Below are 27,942 nucleotides of genomic sequence, written 5' to 3' on the forward strand. Positions count from 1 at the left end.
CGAGATGCTTTCTTGAGCAGTTAGTTTCACAAAAAGCAAAAATCTTATATCTGTGCAAATACGGTGGGCTGTAAGACTGCAAGGTTTTGATGTAGCTGCAAGCAGCCTACATCAACTGCAAGGCTGTTTGGAAGTAAACTTTGTTTTCTTCTTTTTTTAGGGGTTGCTTGGCTTCTGTCAGGAGTCTTTTCTTGAGCCAAAATATGAAGAATTAAAACAGCCAGAAAACACATGTTGAGCGCACTTCTTAAATAAGCGAGAAGGCAGATTCGAAGTTCCATTACGATTGTACTAAACGTTGTCAACATAAATGCATGTTAGAAATTAAAAAAGAAACTTGCAATTAAAAGATGCAGAAATAACACACAAGATCACAGACACATATGTAGTATACAGTGGTTTTATATAACTGCCATTTTTACATGCCGAGATCAGTCCCCTATAATTTATAACACAAAAATCACAGACACATGTAAAGACAACCGCTAATGAGCATCAGGATAAGCAAGCATTGATTTGTCTCTTCCCACAAGCTTGTGGGGGAAAAAAAAAAAGAGGGACGCACACTAAGCAAATAATCAGAAAGTGGCACACTTTATCAGCATCTACAAGATCTAAAGTGCAATATTATTGGCAGCCCAAGTAGCAATCTTTTGTTGAGCAACTTTTATGTGGTTGGCGTTGCCAACTCAATCTTGACAGTGCCTTTTTCGTCCAGTGATACTAGAGCTTCTACTGAACTTGTGGAATGTGGATTGTTGCATGTGAACAGTGTACAAAGTGGCTCCTCACCTACCTTTACATTCAGTATGTTTGCACAACAGTGCAGACATTCACATTGGTGCTACTGTCAAAAACACATTGTGCAATTCTAACTTCCACAAAATTACACATCTACACGTTCCTTTTAGGTGCAAGTTAATTCTGTTTGCCGAAAATATAACGCATTTGAATATTTAGGTTGATCAAAAACAGACAAAATAAGGTTAATATTTCTCATTTTCTGATGAAGTTCATTGCATCCGTGAGTATGGACTCCACTTTCATTTGAAAAAAATTTTATGCATGGGAATTGAAGTGACAGGGTATTTTACCACCGTTGTAAACGCCTAGACATCTGAGATGCTCGATCGATAAATACATGTAACAAAGAATCACCCAACATGATCACGTACTAGAGCCTAAAGCAATGACACTGACGATCGTCTTCCAGTTCACCCTCCGATACGGTGAACTGGACTCATGCAAGGGTGCGGCCCTTGCACGAGTCTATACGGTACTGTCTACTTGCATACTAGCCTGTTTTGTCTAAACAGTTGCCATTGTACAGGTGCAATTGTCTTACGATCCACACAACTTGTTCCAAATGTTATTCTCTTCGACACTTGTGCTTGGCACGCACAATTGTAGATTCAGATTCAGCACCTTAAGAGGCAGGACTCAAGCCCGCCAAGGCTGCAGTTAGCCTAATGCAATCAGAGAAACGAATGTGTCTAGCTTTCACTGATCCAGTACTGGATGTGCAAGTGCCTGGCAGTAACGCACTGCCCCAAGAGCACAAGAACACATTGGCACATAAAAGCAAAGTACTTGCTGCCTGAGTCTCTCCACGCCATTTCTGAACCGCACATGTCATGCAGGGGGGCCATAGCCGAGCAAGCGTGAAATTTCCGCAACATGTTTTTCAAGGCCAAGCCTGATTTCCTGATTCCAGTACATGTGAAATGCAGAAACACTAAGCACAGAACCAGTTTGAGTGAAGCTTGACGCACTATGTAAAGAAAGCTGAATTCTATTGTTCTTGAAAATTTTACTTTGGATTTAGGCCTTCAGTTTCTTTACAAAAGTTGCCATAAATTAGCTTCTCAGTCTGACGACATGATACCCATGGCAATGCTCACTTGTTCATTTGCTTTATAAGAGCATACCATTTTTTCGCGACTCACAATATTTGCATCTTTCCATAGCAGAGACGGCTTCATGCAACAGTTCTCAAGGCCAAGTGTGTTCAAAGCCTTGGACTGTTCAAAGCCTGGGACTGTTAGTACCGGAACTGAGCCTACCAGATGCCTATGTCATGAAATCAACTCTGCGTTATGTTTACAGTGTCAAATCACACACAACAGCCAAAAATAACTAGCCAGGCGCAGCAAACATATAAGGAGTTCAGCATAGTAACCACCACACGGGCACTACTGCAATTCAAAAGTTGCAGGAATTTACACTAGCACAAAAGATTCATTTAGAACATCAGTAGCATGCAACTTAGCCTATATACTATTAAGTGAATGCAAAAGGCATACAGAACTCTGTTCATAACAAAAAACTCAATTTCATCGACCTGGCAACATGAATGAACCATCAGAAAGACAAAAGCATAACAAAAGAAAACACACTGGCATTGTTTTGTTTACAAGTAGGTCATAAGAGCGCGTGCCCAAAGAATTCTAAATTAAGCATTGCTTGCACATAAAAAAATGCAAAAATACACGCATTCTTGTTCTTCATTGCCATAATCATTCCTGCAAATTCAAATTTTGCAGAAATCTCTTTAGAGCATTTGTGTTTTTTTACACCTTTAGTGTGACTTTTTGCAGTTTTGACAAGTCGTGTCAGAGTGCTTTGAGAGCGCTGCAAAGGTTATGAGAGAGAGGAAACTTGTTTTACTGTGAGCATATTAAAATGCATCCTAATGGCATTAACGAAGCAAAATTGTCACTGTTAGAATCAGCTTGTTACCCAACACACTATGAATGCTGTGCTACCTTGTACACTGTCAAAACACTCAGAATGACAAGTCAAGCATGTCCTTAATTCACATGCAGATGGCCACAGGGCCCAAAATGCTTGTGCGTTCATGGCAGGCTTAACTACTGCTTCAGCTCAGTGTTGTTAAAGTCGCTGTCAGTGCATTTCCAGCGAGTAAAATGCACTTGGAATTTGTCACAAATAAAAGCAAGAAATGCTCAGCAATGATTAGAGTGGACTTCTGAAGATACAGCCACCATTATGTATTGAGGGCAGCACAATGCCTGTAATTTACAAAACGTTGGGCCGTCGGGATAGAATCCGTGGTGCGTCCTGGAAAGCTTGAAGCATAAAAGCACTTGCATGTTGTAACAGTTTTCGTAACACTGATATGCATTCTTTTTTTTTTTTCTTGAAACCGGAATGAATTCTTAGAATACGAGCGAAATACTCCAAAGAATTTATAAAGATGTGGTTTCAATAGAATGCAGGAAGGAAGTGAAGTCACACGTAAATGCTATTTAATTCTTTAGTTACAGTGTGCTTGAAGCTATATGATAACATCATACTATTGATTTTAATCATTTCACATAAGCGGCTTTCACTATCGTAGCAGATACAGGAAGCAATATTAGGTCTCATTCCAGTTCAAACAACGATGAGCGCGAACTAGCTAATAAGTCACCTCTTGGAACTGGTGACTACAGCCAGGGTTGGTATTGCGTTCTTTTGTTTCAGTACTTGCACAACAAAAGGCTAACACTGCATGAACGCAAAGATACATAAGTTCGGCGCCTACAACTGAGTGAGCCTTGAAATCACATGGGCACATTCACAGCTATTTGCAAGTCCGCATCGCTGACAAGTTTCTTCAGCTTCTCACGGCACGGGCTGACATAAGTAGAGAGCCACTCCTCGACTGTGCTCTGGTAGTAAATGTCCGATAGTTCCTTTGTGATGTCTCGATAAATGGACTCGATGTTCACTAGAAGCCTGCAGATGCAAATATGAAAAAAGGCATGGGGAATGTAAAAAGCTGAACGGAATGCTGGACATTAATGGCACACTTCATGGTGCAAATTGCCTATGTTCAGTAGGCCCAGATCACTGGCTGACAATATGAAGAACAAGTCTTGTAAAATCGAAGACGTCATTTTCCACATTTCAATTTCCACCACAGCTAATTACCCCTGTGCTTTCCTTGGCTTTATTGTCTGTTGGCTTTATATGGTTGTGATTAACAAAAATTGAGGCCCTCTGTTTCCCTTATTCTCATTCAAGTCTTGTAAAAGAGAAATGAGTGGTTAAGTAACTCAGGCTCTCTGCTCCAAGTTTTGTCATTTTGTGACAGAAATTACAATATGAGGATCGTAGTTTTAAATATGAGGGCAGAAATGTCATGAACAACATACTGTATAGACTTGCGTAAGGGCTGCACCTTTTATGCAAAAACGTACATGCCCCATCTGTGAAATCGGCGAGACTAAGTCGGAGGCCACCGAGCCAACAGAGGAAAGCAAGCGCCAGAGGACGAGGGTGCCTGGAGGTGGAGAAGAGATAGCACACTGGGGAAGGTACGAAGGACCGTGCAGCAGAGGGGGGTGGGGAGGAAGGAGGTGGAGGCACGCTGGGTTCACCTTCTCTGGCATCTGCTATGGATGTACTGGGTTCATCTGGCGATCAAGAGGCTGAGCGCTGTGCAAGGACAGAGTAGCAATGCAAGCAGTGGCAGGCCAAACACAAGTCGACCGACCCTGAAGTTGTCAGCAAGTGCTGGGCTGAAAAAGACCAGCAAAAGCTGCGGGCTAGGCACGCCCAGGAGACTCCTGAAGAATGTGCTAGGTGGCTTGTAACAATGTGGGTTTGTCAGGCAATACGGCATAGCTTAGAAACTCCAGAACAGCACCTATGCACTTGCACATAACCCACGTTCACGAAGTGGAATGTCACTATGTCAAATTTTTTCACAATTCTGACGAAGTGCGGCCCTTACATGGGACCGAACCTTTTGGTCAAAATTACGCTCGCACAGCCGGCGACTTGTGCACACCCCAGCTCTCGCCATCTAGTAGCTCAGTGCGCGAAAAGTACGTGAAATTCGCCGATGCATGTGCACGGCATCAAGGCACTGAACGCGATTGCTTTCCATTGGCCATTTTTTTTCTGCAAATTCTGGGCTGCCATGTTGGGGGTGTGGCCCTTGCATGAGTCTATACAGTACTGTCTACTTGCACACTGGCCTGTTTTGTCTAAACAGTTGCCATTTGAGAGTTCATTGTTTTGAGTGTGGGAAATGTGGCTATTTACCTAATGTGTCCCTGCGTAGCGTGTTAGTTGCTATTTCCACAGCGGACCAAAGAGGGTCGTAGATAAAGCTTGTTGCACAGACGACAAGTACTGTGCAATGCACAAAGCAAAACTACATGGCAGTAAAGATATGTGCAACAGACCATTCTCCTGTTCCTGTGCAGCAGTAGCGATCTACCAACATAGATTAAGCACCATGGTTTCTTTTAAGCAATACAGACTACAGAAAGAAAGGGGAGCAATGAGCACGTTTCATAACAGGGGCATACAAACTTTCGACTTGTGCCGATGAACTGGTCGACATGAAGTGGATTTGTTCTGTTGTGAGCCACTAGAAACTCGTGGAATCCACCCTGCACACTGGACGTGCAAGAAAAATGAATTAGTAAGGCAGAAAGAAACAGGAGCCATACTCTCAATTCACAATCAAGTGACATAAGAGCAAAGCGGCAATGCGTGTCCTGGCACTTCGGACTGCACTCAAGACTGAGCAGATGACCCTCTGATGCGGTCTGAAGCACAAATTCAGGGGGGACATCTGGATGTCCTGATCTGCCTTGTATGCCTGGCAAGCTGTCCCTCATAAAGAGAAGTTTCCAACATTCTCATCTGCGCCAGTCACATTACGTACCTTCAAGTACGTGCTGGTTGATAGGGAGATGTCCTTATTATCGAAGGCACAAAATTGTATACAGTCGTGCCTCAATATAACGAAGTTGTATTTGCAGCTAAAAGCTTTGTTAAATTACTAATTTCGTTAATTTGACGTTTTAAAGTTTCAGCAGTAAAAATAATTTCACAAATTCTCAGAACATTCCTGATGGATAGTAGATTTGTCAGTAATAACTTATAAACATCACAAGAAGGTCGGGGCATAATAATGTGGTTATGAGCGTTAGGGCGTGTGGCGCAGATTGCGCTGAGATCAATGCATCAGTACGGCTCATGGCATCCGAGATTAGCATGTTGTGTCACGTGGAACCGTATATCATGGACGCCATGGCTGACTGCACTTAGTGTTCGCAGCTGTCAGCAGATGGCAACCTCAAATTAAAAATAAAAGTGCAGAAATATATGGATATTCTTTGCGAGAAAAAAAAAGAAAAGGAAATGTCACAGTTTCGCTAGAAAGGCAGAGCATTGATGTCGACAGCACAGAGACAACTACACGAAGTAAGGTTCCTAGTTTTGTCGGTGTCAAGCACACCGAGGCAGAGATCTCACTCGACGACCAAGACCCTGTTGCAACGCAAGCAAATGCTTCGCACTGTGCCTCGGAAACTTGAGATCATGCGACGGCCAACACTATACGCACAGGAACAAAATGTGCATCGAGGTAATAACCATCTCGGCTAGCCCTTTGCACTTGCTGAAGGTTACCTCCAAGATACAAGCCGTGGCCTGCACATAAGACAGCCATGCGATCACATTACCGCACGCTCGCCTCTTTCCCACCTACCTTTGTGCTGAAGGAATCGTCAGCTTATGTTTCTCCGAGTGGTCCAAGCTACCACACGCCCTGCGGCCTTCGCAAGTTGTTGCGCGACAAATGGCACAGCATTGTTTCCAACACACTGTGTTTTGGTACGTATACTTTAACAGCATTTTTGCCTCTCAAACTTCTCATGTGGAGGGACGGCTTCTAAATAACTTTTTCCTCGGCCGACATTCTTTTACTTTTTTTTTTTCCTTGATTTACCAACCATACAGGCTCCAAGTCCATGCTTTAAATGGCCAAGAACGTTGGGAAATCGAAACAGCGTCACGAAATTACCTCATTAAATTGTGAAAAAGAAACATCTATGATTTTCAGTGGAACTAAAATCGGTAACTGAAAATAGTTTGTTACATCAAGGATTTCGTTAAATTGAGGTTTCTTATATCAAGGTTTGACTGTATTCATATTTACTGACTAAATGGTCAAGTGTATATTGGACAGCTTTTGCTTTTTCCACTGTAAAAGAAATACACCCAGTGGATCCCACATGTATGTGGGAATCATTGCTAAGCAAAGTTTTCTTGGTTATTTACGCGGACATTAAAGCAAATCTTGTGCAAACAACGCTAATCATGAAAATGCTTGAAGAAAGTGGCACAAATGAACACAATGTTTATCCAAACATGACACTAATGGCACAAATGCAATGCAACATTTATGAAAATGTTATACAATAATGCACATAACACGACGTAACGGAATGTAACCGAGAGTGACAAGACTGTCTTGTTCCGCTCGACACTTTTTTCGGGCCTTCGTCTCTTTATACGCTCTGTTCACTTTTGTGCCATTTTTTTTTATGTGTGTTGACGTATTGCAACTGACCTCCACCATCAGCTGCTTGTGTCACCAGCTTTTTCACTTATTGCCACTGGTTGCATCAAACTACAAGCATTGTGGTGCCATCTATGACGCCCTAGCATCAAATAGAGGCTGGTCTAGAGGTTAGTGTGGTTAGAGGCAGTGTGTAGTGGGTAATGGGCTTGCATATACTTGGCAAGAAAACAGCCAGCACCCACAAAGTAGGGCAAAGAGACACAGAAAACCTTGCTTTAAAGTATATACAAGAGATTACACTTGCCCTCGAATAAGATGCAAGTGAGGAAGCTGTCGCATTTCAAGTGATGAGAGTGCAACAAATGCATTTTAATAGAATGTTTTCTTTGCTGCACACATCAAACGAGCCTCCACCTAACGACAGTATTTTTCCGCATGCAACAATAGACACTTGATGTCAGCAGTGCCATGCATCTGCTAATAGGACATGCAAGATACGGCTGGTCAGCAAGCCCTTCACAATTTGGCCTTTAATGAGTACCATCCAATTCCTGGCCAATCCATTGTAGTAATAGGCAAACAGCCACTCCTTGAGCGAAATGGTGTCAAATCAAACCAACTCAATGTACGACACTTGGTCGTGAGTTACCAGGTGCTGTGGTATGGTGCACGAGATGAGCCCCATAGAAAACCACAGGCATTTGTTGGTGCTTGGTTAAAGCATATATTGTCCATACACTCGTGCAGAGCGGCTTTGGTGCAGAGTTCAGAATTCTCAGCTTGAAAACGCAAGACTGTTGTTTCAATGACAGGTAAGGCATATATTTTTTTTATTTTTTTGGAATCGCCAACAATGCCAGCTGAGCATCACTGAATGACCTGTAGAATCGCTCTTGCTATTAAGTGAAAACTTGGAGGTCGGTCCTTCCTCAATTTGCAGCATAAAATGTAATACGTAATGAGTGGGTATACTGCAGTTGAAACTGACACATTTTCATGAAACTGAAGAATATGATGTGATCATCACCATCATCGCCATTGTAAAAAAAAAACCCTATTTGAGCACCAACCTGAGCCAATGTTTCTAAGCACATTAGCAACACTTACTTCAGAACATTACCACAGCTGCAGATGTCTGCAATAAAGAATGACCCAAGTCTGAATTTCTTACAGCAGCAATATAAGCACAAGTAATGCTTTGATAACAGATCAAATGTAAGCTGCAGACCTGAAAACATTAGAAAGATCAATTTGAGCTATCTAACAGCAGATTCCATTTAGAGCATAGGCCATGATGCAAGAAGCACTAAGGAATAACTTGCCACTGATGTGCCAGTACAGATGAATTACCAAATAAGGTGAGATACACAAAAGGATATAAAGGCCCACTGAAAGAGAGCCTCAGTGTCTGTGAAAAAGGGCCCCTCACCAGGTCTGGCCATTTTGAGCTGACAAGCCGAGAGCATACATTGCACGATAACGATCGTGTTTACAAAGTATTACATCACAACATGCCACAGAAAGATCTGAAATTTCAAACCGAATGCCGTTTTTCCTTCTCCACGCGGCCGCCGCGTTCCAAGACGGACGGTGACGTAGTCGTGCCCCTGCGCATACGTAGTGGTGTCCGCAGTGTGACATCACTCGTGGTGACATGTGACTTCGAGAATCATTCAAGACAACATCTGTTATCTGCGCGATCTGTTGCTTGAATAGACGAATTGAAGCTTAGAGAAATAATAAAACAGACAAATGGAATGTCTGCATGTTTTTTGTTTTAGTACACACCGAAGCAAGAGAGATGTACTTCCACTTTGTCTGCTTGTTCCCATGGTCATGCGGTCATGTGCGCAGATACCGAAACTATGGCATTTTCTACCGTGTTCCAGCGGGTGATCATGCTCCGCGATCCGTTTGTTTTGCCTCAGTATTCGTGTAGCACTGAATTATATCGCTAGTCATGTTTCCTTGTGCACAGCGTGCAAAATCGTGCGCTGCGCGAACAAGACAACAGCTCGCGCCTGATGCCATCAGCGAAAGTGCGTAGCGCCGGGGAAAAAAAAAAAGCAAGGAGGAAAAAAATATGAAGGCGGGGCCTGTGACGTATGCGTCATAGATCCTCGAGGTCTGGTATGGGAGAATGCAGGGCAGGAATTTCGCTTGCGAAGGCTAGACGGGGTGAGTGGAGAGAGCGTCTTGCTTGGCAGTAGAGCCCGCCTGCTAAAATTAAGGGTTCACGGCACTGAAATATTTCTATCTTGACTATTAATGAGCTGATTTAAAAAATTTTTTGGCAGAATGCTCCCTAGAGGACACATAACAACTTCCAGCACATAACCAAAATTTTCTATGGGGCCTGGTGAGGGGCCCTTTAATAATAAAAGCTGTACCCTACTTGGCTTTTGTAATGACTTCCTTTTATGACTTGTTGCAACTACTTGTTACTGCGATTACTCTATTGCCATGGTAATCTTGGGCATCCTCGAGGCCAGGCAGGAAAACAGCTTCTGCTGTTGATGGTGACACTGAAGTTCTGCTCCTGGTGGTCAAATATATGTTATGTACATAAATAAATGTAATTATATGTATGCGAGGTGGCTTTCGACAATGTATGAATATAATTATGCATCGGTGTGCATACTTGCCTTTCTAGCTCACTATTACATAGTCACATTGGTTACCATACAGACCATATATTCATTGCTTTTGGGTTCCCTTATTTTGGACTGCACTGTTGGTGACCCTCTGTGATCCCTTTTACTGTGAAGATAATGTTTACAATGTCGCACACAGAAGATAGCTTTGTGGTGACAGCTACTATTAGTGTAAAAAAAGATATTCTTGCGAAGATTCCTATATTGCTACTGTTAGTATATTAAGACTATAAGCCTCGAAGAAGCATTCAGACCACATTCACACAGATACCTGAAACAAGTACAGTAAACTCTCAGTTGTACGAGCGTCGGTTTATTGAATATTTCAGAATAACGAACTTTTTAAAAATTTCCGGCAGTTTTCTTACAGATTTTATGCAAAAATGTTTCACTTAAATGAATTTCGGAACAGTCAATATTTCAGCTTAACGAATTCGCGCAGAGGACCAAGGCTTGCACTGCACTGTACTGCAGGCGCAACGTCGCTAGTGCTACAGCGCCCCTGGGGCAAAGCAGTGGTGCGGAAAACGAATGGCAACGAGGCATGGCCTCCGAGATTGCCCGCAAAATGAGCTAGCATGTAATCTCGGAGGCCATAAACAAAGTAACATCGCTGGTGCTTACAACGCCGCCAGAGCAAAGCAGCGATCTGTCACACCACAAACCACGTGGTGTGTGTTTTTTCCGACCGGCTAGTCGTGGCATGGTCGTCGTCTCTTTCTTTCCAGTCTCGTCGGTTCTGCATGTGCACACAAACGACCCACACGGTGTGTTTTTCATTGATATGTACAAATTCCATTTCACACATTTCTAGCACTATGGATGCCATGTCTTTTGCTCCATGAATTGCACTTCAAACTTTTGACTCTGTATGCCATGTCTTATGTTGGTCTAGTGAATATTCAGTTTAGTGAACTTTCAGTTAAGTGAACTACAGTATTTCCTTCGGTCCCTCGAAGTTCACTGAAGTGAGAGTTCACTGTATGTAGTTGGGATACGGTAGCTGGTTCTGTGGTGCTATTAACAGATGGGCCTACAGACAGGTCAAGAGCTGAAAGAACGCGCTAAACTTACTAATGAAGAGGTCATTAATGCCAAGCTGATTACTGTGTCACAATTTACCTTGGGTTCAAAAGCACTTGCTCCAGTTCTGCTATGACATTTGTCAGATGCAACACAGACACATGTAACTTTCCCCCAGGAAAGTTCGGAACAGGCGGCACTGTCTGCGGCCTGTAAATAAAACACTGCATGGCATCACTTTCAGCACAAAGTCTGGTGAGCTTATGAGTTACAAAAATAATGGCCTTTATAAAGCCACAAACACAGGGCATAACTATTAGTGTTGTTATGAAGGTATGCCAACAAGATGTTTGAAACAAAAAATCTGCTGTTGCAAAAAAGTTCATTTCAAATGCGTGCAAACCAAATCACCAGCTTTCCAACTTAGTCTATCGTATTGGAATGCATGTTGGAGCCAAATTTGTAGTAAATAAGGCATCATCAAGAGCTGAGATAGGACAACCAACCAACACTGCAGGTTGATATGTTGTATCCAAATACTATCTCTTGTAACTATAGGTTACATAGTCAACTTCCATTAACTTGAGCTTAACGGGATCAACAAAACTGATTGAGTGATCAAGCAGGTCGAATTAAACACGATGCAGAAAAAATTTGAGGATGCTTAAACTTCGTCTTTAAGAGTGGAGCACGATAGTATTCAAGGATCCCCGACTACTGCAAACATTACCTGGCAACTGCATCTTATGTAATCGTAATGTTTACCATGAAATGCTGGCGGCGAATGCTATGCACAAAGGCGAGTTTTCTGTTAAAAACGCTGCCTCTTGTGCGGCCCATCCCAGAGGCAGTGCACGCCAAAAAACTTTCATCATGTTCAAGTTGCTGTTATTGCTTTGCACTTTTAATATTTCAGTCTGAGAGACTTAACATAAAAGAAATGCACTGTTGTTGTCTTGTTTCATGATATTTGTTTGCGAGTTCGTCACAGGCGTCATGTTCAGGTGTCACATTCTCGTGACGCCTGCGGCAGAAAGGACGTTCCACGTTCGCCACCAACGTCTGTGAGTGGTGGCACTGGCTAACACTCCCAGGGTTCTACTAGGACACATAAATACCGAAGAAAGTGGATGGGGAAACAATGCCGCGGTAGCTCAATTGGTAGAGCATCGCACGCGAAATGCAAAAGTTGTGGGTTTGGTTCCCATCTACGACAAGTTGTTTTTTCATTCAATTTAATTTCCATTAATTTATCGTTTCTTTATTTCATTTATTAAGCACAAGTAATTTCCCCTATGTTGTCCTTGGTGTCACTGTTTGTTGGCTTCTTATGATATGACTAATAAAAATCGGGCCCCTCGGTTAACCCCCTTTCTTCTCGTTTGATTGTGAGCTGTCATTCTCCAAATTCTGAGAAATAACTCTGTCAAGAATATAAGACAAGGTATAAGCAACTTTAGCAATAGAACCCGCACACATCGCATGTCATATAGCAAGGTGTGGCATATAAATAAACCTAAATATACACAAGAATTTTTGCTCACAGGGAAGCCGGCGCCAGACGCCAACACCGACACTGGCTTTTCTGCGACACAGGGCCCTTAACGCTATCACACTAATACGCCAAAGCACACTGCCGATTCGTTTGGCAGCATTTGCCCGAGTCTGACATGGCCCCGAATCAAACGCACACCCATCTTACATTCGTCCAAAGCAGAAGCCTATGTAGAAATAACATTAAAGCTCCTGAACAAAGTAGAAATCTAACGTACACACTATTTTTTAGCAAGAAAAATGGCTAAAGTTGTAATATGTATTGCACAATGGTGGCCAGTCTTCTAAAGTCAGCTTCGCCACAGTGCACTGGTGCTTAGCAAAGCATACGAGCACGTGAAGATGGCTTTGATTTTGCATCTGACTGCACTGCACAAGCAATTTCCAGCCCAATTTTCTTTAAAACAGAAGGAAGGGGGGGGGGGGGGCACGTTAGAATTATGGAAGTACTGTAATCAGATACTGCGAGCGACTGTTATCGCTTAAGGATTTCCCAGGGCAGGCCAAAAATAGGCGTCTTCGACAGAAGATTGACATGTGTTCAACACATTCACTGTTTCATAAGATTCACCGAGACAGGCGCTTCCACTAAAGAGGTCACTATTGGGGTCACCACAGGGGTCGGGCATGTGCGTGCTGAATGGTCAAATTTGAATTATCCAGCAAAGGTCAATTTTATGATAGAAATAATGACAGTTTGAGCTCATAGACATGCATAGGCTCTGGCTGAGACCTTTGGTCAGGATCAAACTAAAATCAAATTAACTGGAGTCAAATTCACGGCTGTACTAGTAAAATCCTGATTATTCGAAATCTTGTAATTCGAATTACGAGCTTTCTCAAATTCTTACTGCTCTCTTGGTCCCAAGAATGTCCTATGTAGTATTTGAATAGACAGAAACTCTCATGAATTTGAACTCCAAAATCCATGCAACGGTTTTTTTAGAGCGAAATCTCTATTTCCATGCAACGCATTTTGGACGAACCCAAGCCAAAGGTTAAGGTTTGATGCATCATTAGTGACTGTTATGTTGCGAGTTGTCAAACTGACGAGGAAATCAGTGTGGGAAGCCAAGACTGAACCGGAGCAAGCAGAGCAGCGTGCAGCCTCCTTTTCCAGCCGGCTTAAAATGAAAAGGAAGGTGCCCCCAGAACGCACTTCATCACGTTACGCCACGCTTATATATCGCACTTGGACTTTACATGAAACTGAGGCTTCTCGAGACTTTTTCAATGCAAGCTGAGTGACGGTTTTTGTTTTGTGCGCTGTACCGCACAACTGGCCGGGCACTATATTTAAAGGGGCTCTCCGTAAGTCAAACTTCATTTCAGTATTCTAAAATTTCCGATCCCCTTGGAGTTCGTATTAACAAAATATGACTGTGCTGCATTTACCAATCTGTAAGTGCAGCTCTAATGAAAAGTCCCTTAGAATATTGGCAGCATGTTTTAGACATAATCTTAATTAGTGTTTTAGACTTTTCATGCAAAAATATAGGTTCAGCACATAAAGAGAATGTGAGGCACAAAAACATTTGTAAAATGAGGTCTGGCCCAAGTGTTCCTTTATGCTATCTTACACTACAGGTACAATGTTTGGCTAGCAGTAAATACTCTGAAGACGACCCCATGTCTTGAACTATGCACACGACAGGACTAACCTTGGAAAGATGTCGATCTCAATGTTGCCAAAATAGCCTATGGATTGTGACACCTCCGTATGAGCTTCAGTGGTCAGCCCTGAAAAAAAAAATATAGATATATACTGAGAGGTTAGAGGGCGGTACTGTAGCATGTCTATGCAGCATTACAATGGCATGAGGTCTATTAGATACACATAAATTGCAAGAATAAATTCTTCTGGTAACTAAAAGAAAGCAGACAAAACAGAGAACTCAAAATGAAAACACTGGCTTTAACAATTCATGAAAAACGGGAATCAAGGCAGCAATGAGCAAACAAGTTATTGTGAGAAATCATTGTTGCAGACAGAACTGCGAAATTGAGGCACATTTTATATGTTGGCAGAAACAAGAGATTTTTCCATTCAATGTTCCCATATTTTGGATGCTTCAGTGTTATCATATCCCCTGCGATAAGGTAAGACTTGTATTAAGCTTGCTCTTTAGCAAATCACTTCTTAAATTTTTTTTTACTTCTCACAGGGTAGCAAATTATAGTAGTCACCTGAATTAAACCTGAATGTTTCTGGTTTATAATTTATTTTTCTCCTCTTCAACTTATCAAATGTAGCTCTATGTCCTTTAAGAGCTATTGTATCCCTCACTTTTCATAACTCAACTGTCTCACAAATTGGTCTAACAATTTTTTGAAACATTATGGGAAAGTTGTGCATAGACACTTGCATCAATGAACATTTTTTTCCTTAATATTTCAAGTAAACTTTTCTAATTGATGTGGAGAAAATGAAATATTTATTAAGGTAGATAGTTTAGAACTTCTTTTTCTTTTTAACATTGTTCTACCACATAAGTTAGCATCGGCTGGGGACATAATGCCAAAAATGGAAATGCATCTATGTACAGCTACAGCTTAATGCGGCTAAGTAGAGTTTCTGGCTTTCTTATGCAGAAAATGGCTCTCATTCCCATACTGAGCTCAGATGTGCAGCTTATGCTTATGCAAAATATAAAACAAAATTTGGGGGAAATTTTTGCTCGAAGGTAGGGGTTCGATGACTTTCTATGCCTTTGCAATGTCATCTGAAAATTCCAGTTTCTTGCACTTCTTTCTAACAGTAAGCACACATCCACTCACCTGTTTTTGCCATGATTGTCTTCAGGCACAGGGCCAAACAAGGAATAGCCACTGGCAACAGCTCGCAGAGGACAGTAAAATGATCAAACCTAAGGAAAGTCAGAAAAAATAAATAAAAGAAAGAAATATAAGGTTGCATTATAACAGAGCATACTTACGCAGCTATAGGATGACCTCCACTTTTCTATATGGGGGAGGCTTTGGTGACAGCTAAAGTTTAAGTCATATTGTAATGGAGCACTTATACTAGAATAAGAGGCGCCAACGTATCGCACTGAAATATGACTTGTTAAAACTTATTTGCACTTATTATGGCAAAAGATTTCTTTAAAACTGTTCCCGACAGACAGTTCAATCCCACCTCTTCGGGTGACCTACATGAGGCGGATATTCCTTGCACGAAAAGTTATCTTGAATTAGAAAATTAACAAGGTTGACTAACCTCTCGGGGCATGTGTTGCAACTGCAGAGTTGAAGCCGTGCAGTAATGAATTGAACAGGAATCCTGAGACAAGCGCTAGTATCAAGACACCTGTCCCCAAAGGGTGTGCTTTGCCAGATTTCAACTCCAGCTAAAGTTGTATGGAACTATACCAACCTTTTACAGCACTACCTAGGGGCAAATACGGCACTTCACTGTACTGTACTGCACTGCACTGTACACCAGTTTTTTAACCCTTTTAGCACTGCAGGATGTGACAAATTTCCCAAACATGGCTTCGTGATGGGGATACTTGTCATCAGCTATACCGGTACACATTCTGGTGAAGACTGCACTTGTCAGTGGTCGGGAAAGGATTAAAGGGTTTTGTACTTGTTACCATAACACGGTTACCAGGGTGTGGAACATGTCTGCTTCGGTGTGACTTGCTCTAAACATGTTCAAGGCTGCGCAACAAGTTAGGCTTCCTTGACAAGTTAGGCTCAAAGGCTCCTTGACTCAAAAGCCTTTGCAACAAGTCTTGGTTGAACTGCAACATATTTTACATTAATGCTTGCTCACACATAACATTAAATGTGAACGAGGAAATGGACACATGGCGTGACTGAAACCAGCTCACAGGTGAGCTCCACATCATTTCTTTCTTTCAGATTGAGTGTCCTATAGATGGCACTGTTAACGTGAGCCACAAGTGCAAATTTCTGTATGAGTGTTAATATTTTAAGAACAATTCCTTGTATAAAGCAATATGTAAAAACTATCAGGGTATCTCGTTGTAGTAGAGCCTAACCAATGTCGCAAGCCTAATACTGGTGATTGTTTGCAACTTCCATACTATAAATCAAATCAAATAATGTTGTTGAACATATCCAAGCAATACATCAGCTATGAGAGATGCTGTAGTCAAGAAGGCGGGGGGGCTTTAAATTGATTTCAGTCACCTGAAGTTCTTTGACATGCAACTAAATTTAAGTACACAAGTGCTTTTGCACTCTATCTGCTCCTGGACGTAGCAGCAACTGAGAAGTGAACTCACGACCTCATGCTCCGCAACAAAATGCCACAGTCGCCGAACAACCACGGCAGGTCACGTTTCCCATGCAGAGCGTAAGGCACAAACTTACTGCTCAAGTACACTAGCACGCAAAAGTGGTGGGAACAGCATCATAAAAGCTACGTAATAAGGAGGTCTCACCAAACCACGGAACCAGGCAGCAAAGATGGCCACATAGTTATTTTGCAAACTTGTGGAAAAAAAAAAGCACACACAGTAAGAGCACACAAGTTTTGCAGATATGTACTAGGTCTCCAAGAAATAGGTCAATCTGAAGATCACACATCCCAGCATTCCCACACTGGTCACAGCACTGCAGCACTTCTTTTTATTCTGGGTTTTGAAGGAAACTAACTTTGAGGAAACTAAATGAAACCTACGGCGATCAGCAAAACCCGCCGATAGCGGATAAATCAAGGGATCTCTTAGGCATGAAAGGTTTACTAAAGGGGCTCTGACTTACACTACTGACATACCTTGTGCATACTTTCTAGTGACAACTAGGATATATAATGGGGACAAATTCCTAACACCTGTATGATGGTGTGATGACGTGAAAAAAAAAAAGAAAGGATGAGATTCTCATTTTGTAAGCCTACATACATATAAATTTGTTTATACAGATCTCGCAAACATATTTGTGGAACCTAATGCGTGAATAGATGTTGGCACTGTACACTCCATAACACTATAAATGTTCAAGAATTTATCTGCAGCAACTTATGAGGCGCGCTGCCAAAACAGGCTTTCTTTGATGATGCAAAATTTCCACACAAAAGGAACAGAGAAAAGTGATGAGAAGGCTTTACGGTATTCACGCAAAGAATAAGGAAAAAGCACATAGCAACACCACTTGTAAAATTAACACACAGATTTTTATCACATAAGAACAGTTGTATTAACATCCATTCCTTTCATCTACATTTGCACTTATTCGTTCTTGCGTATTTCCCTTTGTGTTCCCGTGAATGGTATTGCAAGCGCGGTGGAAACAGGGTCGTCAAATGCTTCCACGCGCGAAGTGTACAAACCATGTCTGACAGACCGCAAACGGCATTGCTGTAGCTTAAATTCATTCCCGATTAGTGTAGCATAGCATTCATTCCCGACTAGTGTAGCATAGCATTCCCGACTTCCTAGTGTATGGGTCTGAAGCGTTCCCGGTAAGCTAAGGGGCCCGTTCTGCCATTTCTTTCTTTTCATTTGTTCTGGTATAAGTGCTGTCCAAATCTGTAGAAACGTCGAAGACACCTAGGCGCTGTCAAGGTCGTCTGCTTTACACATGGCTCAGAACCATATTGTGCTGGTGGCCTGTTTTGCCACCCTTAGTATTTATTCGGGAGCGAAAGTTTCGGTATATATGCAAATGACGGCCAGAAAACGGCTGCAAAAAGACAGCCAGAGGCAGGCAGACACAACAATGAGCAGACGGGTGCATCTCCACGTAAATGCAACTCGGGGCTTCTCGGTAAGCGCTGAAACCTTTTTCCTTTTTCTTCTTTTTTTTTCACACACGTTTTAAGTGCTGTTCGAATTTGCCAAAAATATATTGTGTACTTAGGTGCGTTAATGGCCGCATGCGTACGTGAGATTCCGGAACCGCAATGGTAGGACCATTGAGAATTGACACTATATTGAACAACCTCTGGCAATCAGCAAAAAACCTGCTGGTGGCGGATAAATAAAGGGATCTCTTAGGCATGTAAGGCCTTCTGGGATGGACTTCTCCGCGATAAGGTAGCCTCACTGCGTACAGGATTATCTAACTGAGCTATGTCAGATGCTCAGTTACCATAGTCTGAAGTTCAAATCCTTGTATGAAAATATATATATACATATATATATTTTTAAATCTGAGGATGGTGAGCTCGAATTTCACCTCCTCCAGTGGACTACATCTCCAGGCTTGGAATGGCACCTGACACTGGCAAAAGATGACGAGCGAGTGGGGCTGTACTAATCCATGTACAACCAAATTAGGAAGGCCCACTAAGCTTTAGCAAATACACTCCCTCACCAGGACAGGAACTGACCTCCTTGGTGTAGTATTCGGCCACTACCTCCCTCATGATTTCTAGAATTAACTCATGGCCCTCAGTCCCCAGCAGCTGCGAAGCATCTGACCAACGTGGCAGTCAGACCTGTAATGCAGCAGACGGTGCGAAGAATCTCTCGACCCAGAGAGGCCGCCAATGGAAACTGACTCTTGCAACCTTTAACAACACCTGAACTCTGTCGGGTGAGACTAGCTTAGCTGGACTCTTTGCAGAACTATATGTCATTGTTTGGGATATCATTGACCTAAGTAAGATTACAAGAACTGGTGAGGCTTATACAGTGCTGACTAACAGCCATGTCCTCTGCTATAGAGGTCTCCCAGATAAGAAGCAATACAGGGTAGGATTCCTCATCCACAAGAACATAGTGGGCAACATTGACAAATTCTACAGCATTAATGACAGGGTAGCAGTAGTCGTAATCAAACTTAATAAGAGGTATAGATTAAAGGTAGTACAAGCCTACGCTCCAACATCCAGTCATGATGATGATGAAGTAGATCAGTTTTATGAAGATGCTGAATTAGCTATGAGAAAAGTGCAAACTCAGTATACTGTAGTAATGGATAAAGTGGGGGAAAAGCAGGCTGGTGAACAAGCAATTGGCAGCTATGGTGTCGATTCTAGCAATGCCAAAGGAGAGGTGCTGGTAGAATTCGCAGAAAGGAATAAGCTGTGAATAATGAACACTTTCTTCAGAAAGCGTAGCAAAAGAAAGTGGATCTGGAAAAGACCTAATGGTAAAACAAGAACTGAAATTGATTTCATACTTTCTGCCGATCCCAGCATAGTAGAGGTTGTAGAAGTGTTAGGTAGGGTAAAGTGCAATGATCATAGCTTGGCGAGGTCTAGGATTCACCTCAATTTGAAGAGAGAAAGAGCAAAATTGGTCAAGAGGTAACATGCCAACCTAGACGCAGTAAGGGTAAAAGCAGAGCAATTCAGGCTTGTACTTGCAAATAAATATGCAGCCTTAGAACAGCGAGATGAAGATGACATAGAGGTAATGAACAAAACCATAACTAGGCTGGCTTAGAGGCAGCAATTGAAATGGGAGGTAAGGCACAAAGGCAACCAGTAGGCAAGCTCTCCCAAGTAACGAAAGACCTCATAAAGAAATGACAAAGAATGAAAGTGTCCAACTCAAGAAATTGACAGAACTGTCAAAACTGATCAACAACGAGAAAGTAAGGAATATTTGAAATTATAACAGGAGAAAGACTGAGGAAGCAGTAAAAAATGAAAGCAGCACGAAATCAGTGAGAAGGAAACTTGGCATAGGACGAACCAAGACGTATGCACTGAAAGATAAGCATGGTAATATCATCAGCAATCTCGAAGGCATAGTAAAAGCAGCGGAAGAATTCTATACTGACCCAGCGCACTCAGGATAACTCCATTAAAAACGGTAATGTACAGGATACAGCAGCTCCTCCTATAGCTATATAACTATAACTAGTCAGAAGGGCCTTGCAAGTCATGAAATGGGGAAGAGCAGCAGGAGAAGATGGAATAACAGTCAATTTAATCAAAGATGGAGGATACATAATGCTTGTAAAACTGGCGGCTCTCTATACAAAGTGTCTATCAACTGCAATGGTTCAAGAAAACTGGAATAATGCAAGCATTATACTAATCCACAAAAAGGGAGATGTCAAAGAATTGAAAAACTATAGGCCCATTAGCTTATTCCCAGTATTACATAAAATATTCACCAAGATAATTTGCAATAGAATAAGGGCAACATTGGACTCTAGCCAACCAAGGGAACAGGCTAGCTTCAGGAAGGGATACTCTACGATGGATCACATCCATGTCATTAATCAAGTAATCAAGAAATTCGCAGAGTACAATCAGCCTCCCTATATGGCTTTCATAGATTACAAAAAGGCATTTGATTCAGTAACGATACCAGCAGTCATAGAGGCATTATGTAATCAAGGAGTACAGGCCGCTTACGTAAATATTTTGCAAACTATCTACATATTCCACAGCTACCTTAATTCTACACAACTAGGAAGATACCTATAAAGAAAGGGGTCAGACACGAAGGCACAATCTCTCCAATGCTATTCACTATGTGCTTGGAAGAAGTATTCAAGCTATTAAACTGGGAAGGCTTAGGAGTATGGATCGATGGCGAATATCTCGGCACCCTTCGGTTTGCAGATGACATTGTCCTGCTCAGCAACACTGGAGACGAGTTGCAACAAATGATTGAGGGCCTTAACAGAGAGAATGTAAGAGTGGGGTTGAAGATTAATGTCATGAATAATCATGAATAGCCGGGCAACAGACCAAGAGTTCAGGATTGCCAGTCAGCCTCTAGAGTCTGTCAAGGAGGACGTTTACCTAGGTCAACTACGCAAAGGGAACCCTGATCATGAGAAGGAAATTCAAAGAATAAAAATGGGTTGGAGTGCATACGACAGAAATTGTCAGCTCCTTACTGGAAGCTTACCATCATCATTGAAAAGTAAGGTGTGCAACCAGTGCATTTTACTGGCGCTGACATATTGGGTAGAAACTTGGAGACTGACAAAGAAGCTTGAGAACAAGTTAAGGACCGCACAAAGAGCGATGGAACAAAGAATACTAGGCATAACGTTAAGAGACAGAAAGAGTGCGGTTTGGACCAGAGAGCAAACAGGTATAGCTGATATTCTAATTGACAAGAGAAAAAAATGAGCTGGGAAGGTCATGTAATGCGTAGGTTAGATAACCGGTGGACCATTAGGGTTACTGAATGGTTGCCAAGAGAAGGGAAGTGCAGTCGATGATAACAAAAAACTATGTGGAGTGACGAAATTAGGAAATTCGCAGGCTCTAGTTGGAATCAGTTGGCGCAGGAGAGGGGGTAATTGGAGATTGCAGGGAGAGGCCTTCGTCCTGCAGTGGGCATAAAATAGGCTGATGATGATGATGATGATACCAAAGTGCAAATGACGCATACTGCCCGTATACGTATGCCCCTCACCTCTGCCAGCCAGTGAGGGCTATGCCCCTGAACGACCCTGCATGCTGGATGTTGTCCATGAGGACCTTATTCCAGGCCTCATGGTTGCTGATGTGGAAGGACGTGGGCGTCAGCATCTGGTTGATCTTTGTGGCCCCCTTGAAGGCACTGGCTATCCACACGTTGGGGAATATGGAGAGGTACTTGTCCCACATACCTGCATGACCCATGTGATGGCACAATGAAGTCTAAACATGAAAAGCATAGAAAACTACTAGGAGACTACTAATAACAGCGCAGAATATGAGGGATGTAACAGGAAAGTGACATACACAAGGACATATGTTCTGTCCCTCATTTTATGTGTTGTTAATAGATACTATTTACGAACAATAAACGAGCCTGAATTTCTACTACAGTGGCAAGAGCAGTAGGCACCGAATTTTCTTGTTTCTAGCTGCTTTTACAGGCAGCTGTTGGCCCAGTAATTATGTTATGAAACTATAAGTGCCCTAGTGCAATGAAAAATTATGTAGTAATTTATTGACCAGATGTGGCTGTGAATAATAAATGAGCACAAAGTCTGATGTGCCACCCTGGATTCTCTTGACATAGTGGTCATAACAGCTGCCAATCGTGATATATCAAACCACAGATGAAAAGGGTACTGCCAATCATCCCTTGAGAAATTCTAGATAGCGAACTCTGGCAACACAGAGCTTCCAGGGCTGAGAAATCGTCACCTCAAAAAGTACCTATAATAGTTTCCATACGTAATGAAAATCGAGCCAATCTAGGGCCGCAATGACAAAAAGTAGCCATGAAAGTGGCAATTGAAGGTCACCACATGAACGGCACACTTTACAACAACATAATGATGACTTGGCATAGCATTTTAAATATGACGTGTAAGCAATGTGAATCATCATCACCAGTCTATTTTTATGTCCACTGCAGAACGAAGGCCTCTCCTCCCGTGATCTCCAATTACACCCATCTTGTGCAAGTTGATTCCAACTTGCACCTACCAACTTCCTAATTTTGTCACTCCACCTAATATTCTGCTATCCTCGACTGCACTCCCCTTCCCTTGGCACACATTCTGTAACTCTAACGGTCTACAAGGTTGTCTTCCCTACGCATTACATGGACTGCCCGGCTCCATTTTTTTTCTCTTAATGTCAACTAGTATACCGGCTATGCACGTGTTCTCTCTGATCCACACCACTCTCTTCCTATCATGCTCTCTTCCTGTACCTGTTAACACCAATGCTAAAACTAGCACGGCTTATGCAAAATGAAATCCATCTGAATTTTACACTATTGCTGTGGTGCCTTATTACCAATTTCAAAAGAATCCAAACAGTGGCCAAAGTAGTAGAGGAGCCAAAAGAGGTCTCAAAGGTTCCCCATGGGAAAGCAGCCCCAACAGAACCCAATCAGGCTTTGCAATAATGCAAGACATACATTAAGAAAGTGCAAAGGCACCAGTGCATTACAAGACAGTGAAGACTCCATAACAAGTAACATCAGTACGGCTGCTCAGACTGCGGAAGCCCACTAACATGAATCGCATGTAGAATGTGAGGCCAATGCCATGCTCCAAAGTAGATGCTTCCATCAGGAGGAGAGAGAGAAACAGAAAGGCCGGCAGGTTAATCAAGTAGCACCTTGTTTGCTACCCTAACAGGAAAGGAGCATTAACAAGACCACACTTCAACTTACTTTGCTTGAGCCGGAATTCCGATTGAGGAAAGTAATGCCAAACCATAGGCTCCACAAGATGATGCAGTCCTGCACCTAAAAGAGAATGAACGAAAAAAAGTAAGTTTGTTCGATGCACCTTTCCCTTCTTCTGTTCAGTTACACTAAAAAGAATAACTGCCCTACCACTCATACACGATTGATTGCTTGTTCACCATGTCAAATTTTTCTGATAGAATAAGACTTTCAGTTACAAGGGAAACATTTCTCCTATTTTTATGTATACTATGCTCCTGTCTTTGTTGTTGCACTCCAGAAAATCTTTAACATGAAACGAAACAGTGTTGTGCCGTTTATCTGCTAAATTCGTGGTTCTTAGGTAGTATTTACACTGGGAATTGACAGGTTTCATGATTGACCAAAACTGGTGACCAAGGAGTAACTCATGGCGACAATGTTCACACTGGCAAGTGTGGCCTGCCTGTTTTCACAATTAAATATCTCGTGATTGATGCTGTTCACGCACAGAACTCCTACAACCAAATTGCTTATGTATGCTTCTGCACCACTGATTAGCTCAGTAGGTTTGTGACCACATGATTGAAAAATCTAGCAGCAATCGGCTGACCCCAAACAGTCGCTGTTCGACCACAGCGAACATCTGAGGCTGGTCGCTTTGCAATCAACTTGGTCATGCGATCTCTGCGAGTCGCCAGCGTGAATGAGCCCTTAATGGTCAGCAGCAATGTGCAGAGCATAGGAAATGCAAGCAAATAATGTGTACTAGCAGTAACAGTTTTATAGATTTTTTTCAACACACATGAAGAACCAAGGCAGCCTTCCTTGCTTGCACAGATGTTCTGGAACAGCAGTTCCCAAACATTCTTTCTTTGACGAGACTGCATCGCTTTCAGAATGTGCCAAAGAATCTATGATTGCTTATGTTCCAAATAAGCAAGCCATATATGCTGCAAATTCAGAGTTCTCCAGGAATTTTCGCATTCTATCAACTGGTCACAGAACCTTAGTAACAGAAAAATAAAAAAAATGAAAAGAGCACATGTATTAGTGCGTATGCTTCTTTGTACAGGCTGCATATGCATGGCCTCGTGATACTTTGCAGTAGTCAACGGGCGCTACACCAACAGTATCTTTTTGTATTTATCCACAACCTTCGTGCCTGCACAAACGTGTATCCTGCAACAACAAAAAAAAGCACCATCTCCGCCTCTTACTAACAGAAATGGGGATGTGGCTATCTGTAGCAATACAACAATGAGGCAAAGGCTGATAAAACCGCACAGGCATTGATATGGGTATACTTAGCGAACTGAAAAAAGTGCAAAGGGTTCCATAGAACACATTTTGGGAGTACCCTTGATGAGTGTGGCAAAATGCCAGTTCTGGGTGTGTTACTGCTGCATTTATTTGAATACTACATTCATATAATATACTAAAACCTACCATTGAAATAAACTTAGTTGCATGCATTGTTGTCGTTAGACTAGACTGTGTTATTTCTGTACATGCAATCTACCTTTCAATCAAGCTTTAATTTGTCTTTACAGCAGGTGTTTTATTTACTTGCTAACAAACGTTTTTAAAAGATGCCTGCTAAGGTTAGCATAATTCTAATCGTCGAGCTAGATCGCTTAAAAAGGTGGGCATTACTTGCACAAAAATCAAAATCCACAATTGGATAATTCTCAAATTTTACTAATAATTTATCAGCCAATTAATTTAGGGCATATATTACAATCATCTTGGAACCACTGAGCTCTCAACGTACATCTACTTGGAACTAATTCTGAAACTAGCACCAGCGTTGAGATAAGTGCGAGCAAAGTTGAGGGTAAAACATCCTGCTGTTCCACTCACCTTCCTAACAAAATGCATTTTTATTTTTGTGCACTGCAGGACAAAAATATGAGAAAGCATTTTGTCAGGAAGCATTTTGTCACACATTTTGGGAATGCAGATCTCAAAACTGTGGTCATCCTCAGAATTTATTCCGAGTAGATATGTTCTGCAATCTCACCGGCTACCAGTTATAAACTGCAGTATGTGCCCTAAAGTAACTAGTTAAAAAGCCAACTAGTGAAATTTTGCAAATTAGCCAATTATGCATTTTGCTTTCGTGTGCACACGTCTGCCGTTTCAGGCAATTCAGTTCTAGGAATACAATTGTGCTATCTGCCATAGGTGATCTTTAGAACTTCTAAAACTCGAAAGAAAGCACCTTATGCATACGCGGAATGCCTAGTACACCATGTTTCACAATATTCTGCCACACTAAATCTATGTTGATGCAAGGAAGATGCTTTCACCACTGTTGTATTGGTACTGCAGTGTTACGGATACAAGGCCGCATCAAGTGCCCCCATTGGCACCTTTTACGTTTTCCACCTTGGCAGAGATGTATGCACATATAGTAGTGTGCGTGCATGTGTGTGCAAGTGCGTGTGCATGTCAAAATGCCTGCTCCAATGTATTTGTACATAACCTGTCAAAGTAAGGCACTACTGCCATTACAATTGCACTGATGAAAACATGCACGAACCGGTGATTACTTGTGGGTCCATGTCGCGCATCATGTCGTCCCAAACGATGAACTTCAGCATGGGGTACTTCTTGTGCAGTGTGCTCACAATCCGTGACAAGTAGTCCACGTACAGGTGGTCTTTGCCCCACTGCTTGTCCACCATGACTGTGCGACACCGTTCACACTGGCCCAGGTGCCAGACCTCGGAGCAAAGCCACGTATTGTAGGACAAGCAGGTGAACAACACATTTCATCTAGCATATAAAAGTTCTGCCCTGTACTACTGCAGAGCTGTACACCAATGGTTTGCCAATAACCAAAATCCACAACACTTGGAGTGGTGCCATCATGCATATAGGCTGTCAGCTCAAAGATGCGAAGTACCACACGTAAGCTGCCATGTAAAGAGCAATGCTCTGTAGGTTCACTGCTCTAAACACCTGCGTCTTTTATGGTGTAGAAAGTGCGATCCAGGAGAGTATGATAAGCACTTTGCTCTGGAGGCAATCTGAAAAGTGCGTCTAATCAGTCTGATCAAGATGACGAGTATGAATGATATTTTTTTTTAGACAAGGAATCGTGAAGGTATATATTTTGCTTTAACACCCCTCTTTGCTTTCCCCTTCATATGGAACTGCAATGCTCCCCGAAGGCTCAAGCTGACTCGCCCTGTGGCTGCGAGAGGTCACCAGCCCTGGTTTAAATAATGAAAATTATCATTAACCAACGAGCAAGGAGGCAATTACATACCTCATCAGCACCTAGATGAAACCATTGCGCATCCGAGTGAAGCTGCATCACTTGTGTCACCATTTCCTCGATTAGAGACGATGATTCTGGCATGGGTTGAGAAGGAATGAATGAATAATGTACAACAGCGCACACTAGCGAAGATGACGCGGTACAAAGCACGATATTTGCTAGCTTACTTGGGTGAGACGGGCAGAGCACGTTCGGGTACCGTGCAACTTCTCTGAACTCGAAGAACTTCGAGCGCTTCAGGACGAACTGGAAGATAATTTTTAGTGGCTGATCATAACAAAAGATTCAGAGTTAGGCTCTCGCACAGGAATAACAACCAGATGCGAGCGAGGCTGCTAGAGGTATGTGACGTTGATACTCTCTTTACGGTTGCATTTGAACTATTTCAATTCTCATGTTCACAGTCGGAATACAGAGACGCAAAGCAGTGGTACGGGTTTAGAAGTCGATTCTGAAGCGCCTGTGAATGCATACCTCTAAATGGCCGAACGTCTGGACCAGAGGTACGACTAGGAGGTTCGAAAGCTTGGCTATCTGTATGATCTGCATAACGCATTCTTGAGAGTACGCCTCCGGGTGCCTGAGGTCTTCGAGGTCACCGGAGTAAGGAAATGTGTCCTCATATTCGATAAGAACACCAGTCGCCCCAATTCTTGCGATGAGTGGCAGCAACTGTGGAGTAAGAACGAGCATGGCAGCGTTAGAAGGAAGCTAGACTAATTCAGAACTGTTTAGCAGCTGAACCATAACACTTACCTCTTCATAATAGGAAACTTTGAAGGCGGCTCCCTTAAGATCTAGGTGAACGAACCTGGAATAGATTGCCGACGGGAATGACGCGCGAGCAGAGATAACAAACGCGCCCGACTACTGAAAAAGAAATGCAGGCGAATTTTTTAACGCGGAAACGCATTAGCACGTACCGGTGGAAAAATGCTTTACGTTCGTCCATTTTCGTTGCTTCCAATACACATTGAGGCGCAGGGCATAAGCGCCTTAATTGAACAAGCGAAACAACCTACGCTAATGTTTGTAAACAGCAGCAGCACCGAACACTGACGGGCTTGGCTGATCTTGACTTTGCCT

At 42.4% G+C, this 27,942-nt stretch overlaps 1 protein-coding gene across 6 annotated transcripts; it reads right to left on the reverse strand.

Annotated features, from left to right (window-relative positions):
* Positions 1-382: 382 nt before the first annotated feature.
* Positions 383-27,917, reverse strand: LOC142579500 (hexosaminidase D-like). Of its 6 annotated transcripts, none has more exons than XM_075689747.1 (14): positions 27,780-27,917; positions 27,613-27,667; positions 27,331-27,528; positions 27,024-27,102; positions 26,845-26,930; positions 26,113-26,296; positions 23,574-23,648; positions 21,870-22,065; positions 15,340-15,428; positions 14,223-14,301; positions 11,107-11,217; positions 10,609-10,723; positions 5,329-5,415; positions 383-3,741 (listed from the first exon to the last, which is right to left on the reverse strand). In XM_075689747.1, exons 1-14 carry the CDS (start codon positions 27,806-27,808, stop codon positions 3,628-3,630), a joined length of 1,497 nt encoding a protein of 498 aa, XP_075545862.1. In that variant the 5' UTR covers positions 27,809-27,917; the 3' UTR covers positions 383-3,627. The 6 variants fall into 6 exon arrangements, with proteins under 6 accessions (XP_075545862.1, XP_075545863.1, XP_075545865.1 ...); XM_075689749.1 differs by having other exon boundaries at positions 3,607-3,741; positions 5,325-5,415; XM_075689748.1 differs by lacking the exon at positions 10,609-10,723.
* Positions 27,918-27,942: the final 25 nt, after the last annotated feature.

Source organism: Dermacentor variabilis, chromosome 4, assembly GCF_050947875.1.
Source record: "Dermacentor variabilis isolate Ectoservices chromosome 4, ASM5094787v1, whole genome shotgun sequence".
NCBI classification, from domain to species: domain Eukaryota; kingdom Metazoa; phylum Arthropoda; class Arachnida; order Ixodida; family Ixodidae; genus Dermacentor; species Dermacentor variabilis.

Bases quoted from the DNA above. Each gene is read 5' to 3' on its own strand.
- LOC142579500 (XM_075689747.1), bottom strand. From the start codon at position 27,808: ATGGACGAACGTAAAGCATTTTTCCACCG. The intron at 27,529-27,612 runs GTAAGTGTTATG...CTTACTCCACAG, and splicing joins AAGTTTCCTATTATGAAGAG to TTGCTGCCACTCATCGCAAG. The intron at 22,066-23,573 runs GTAAGTTGAAGT...TGGGTCATGCAG, and splicing joins GGAATTCCGGCTCAAGCAAA to GTATGTGGGACAAGTACCTC.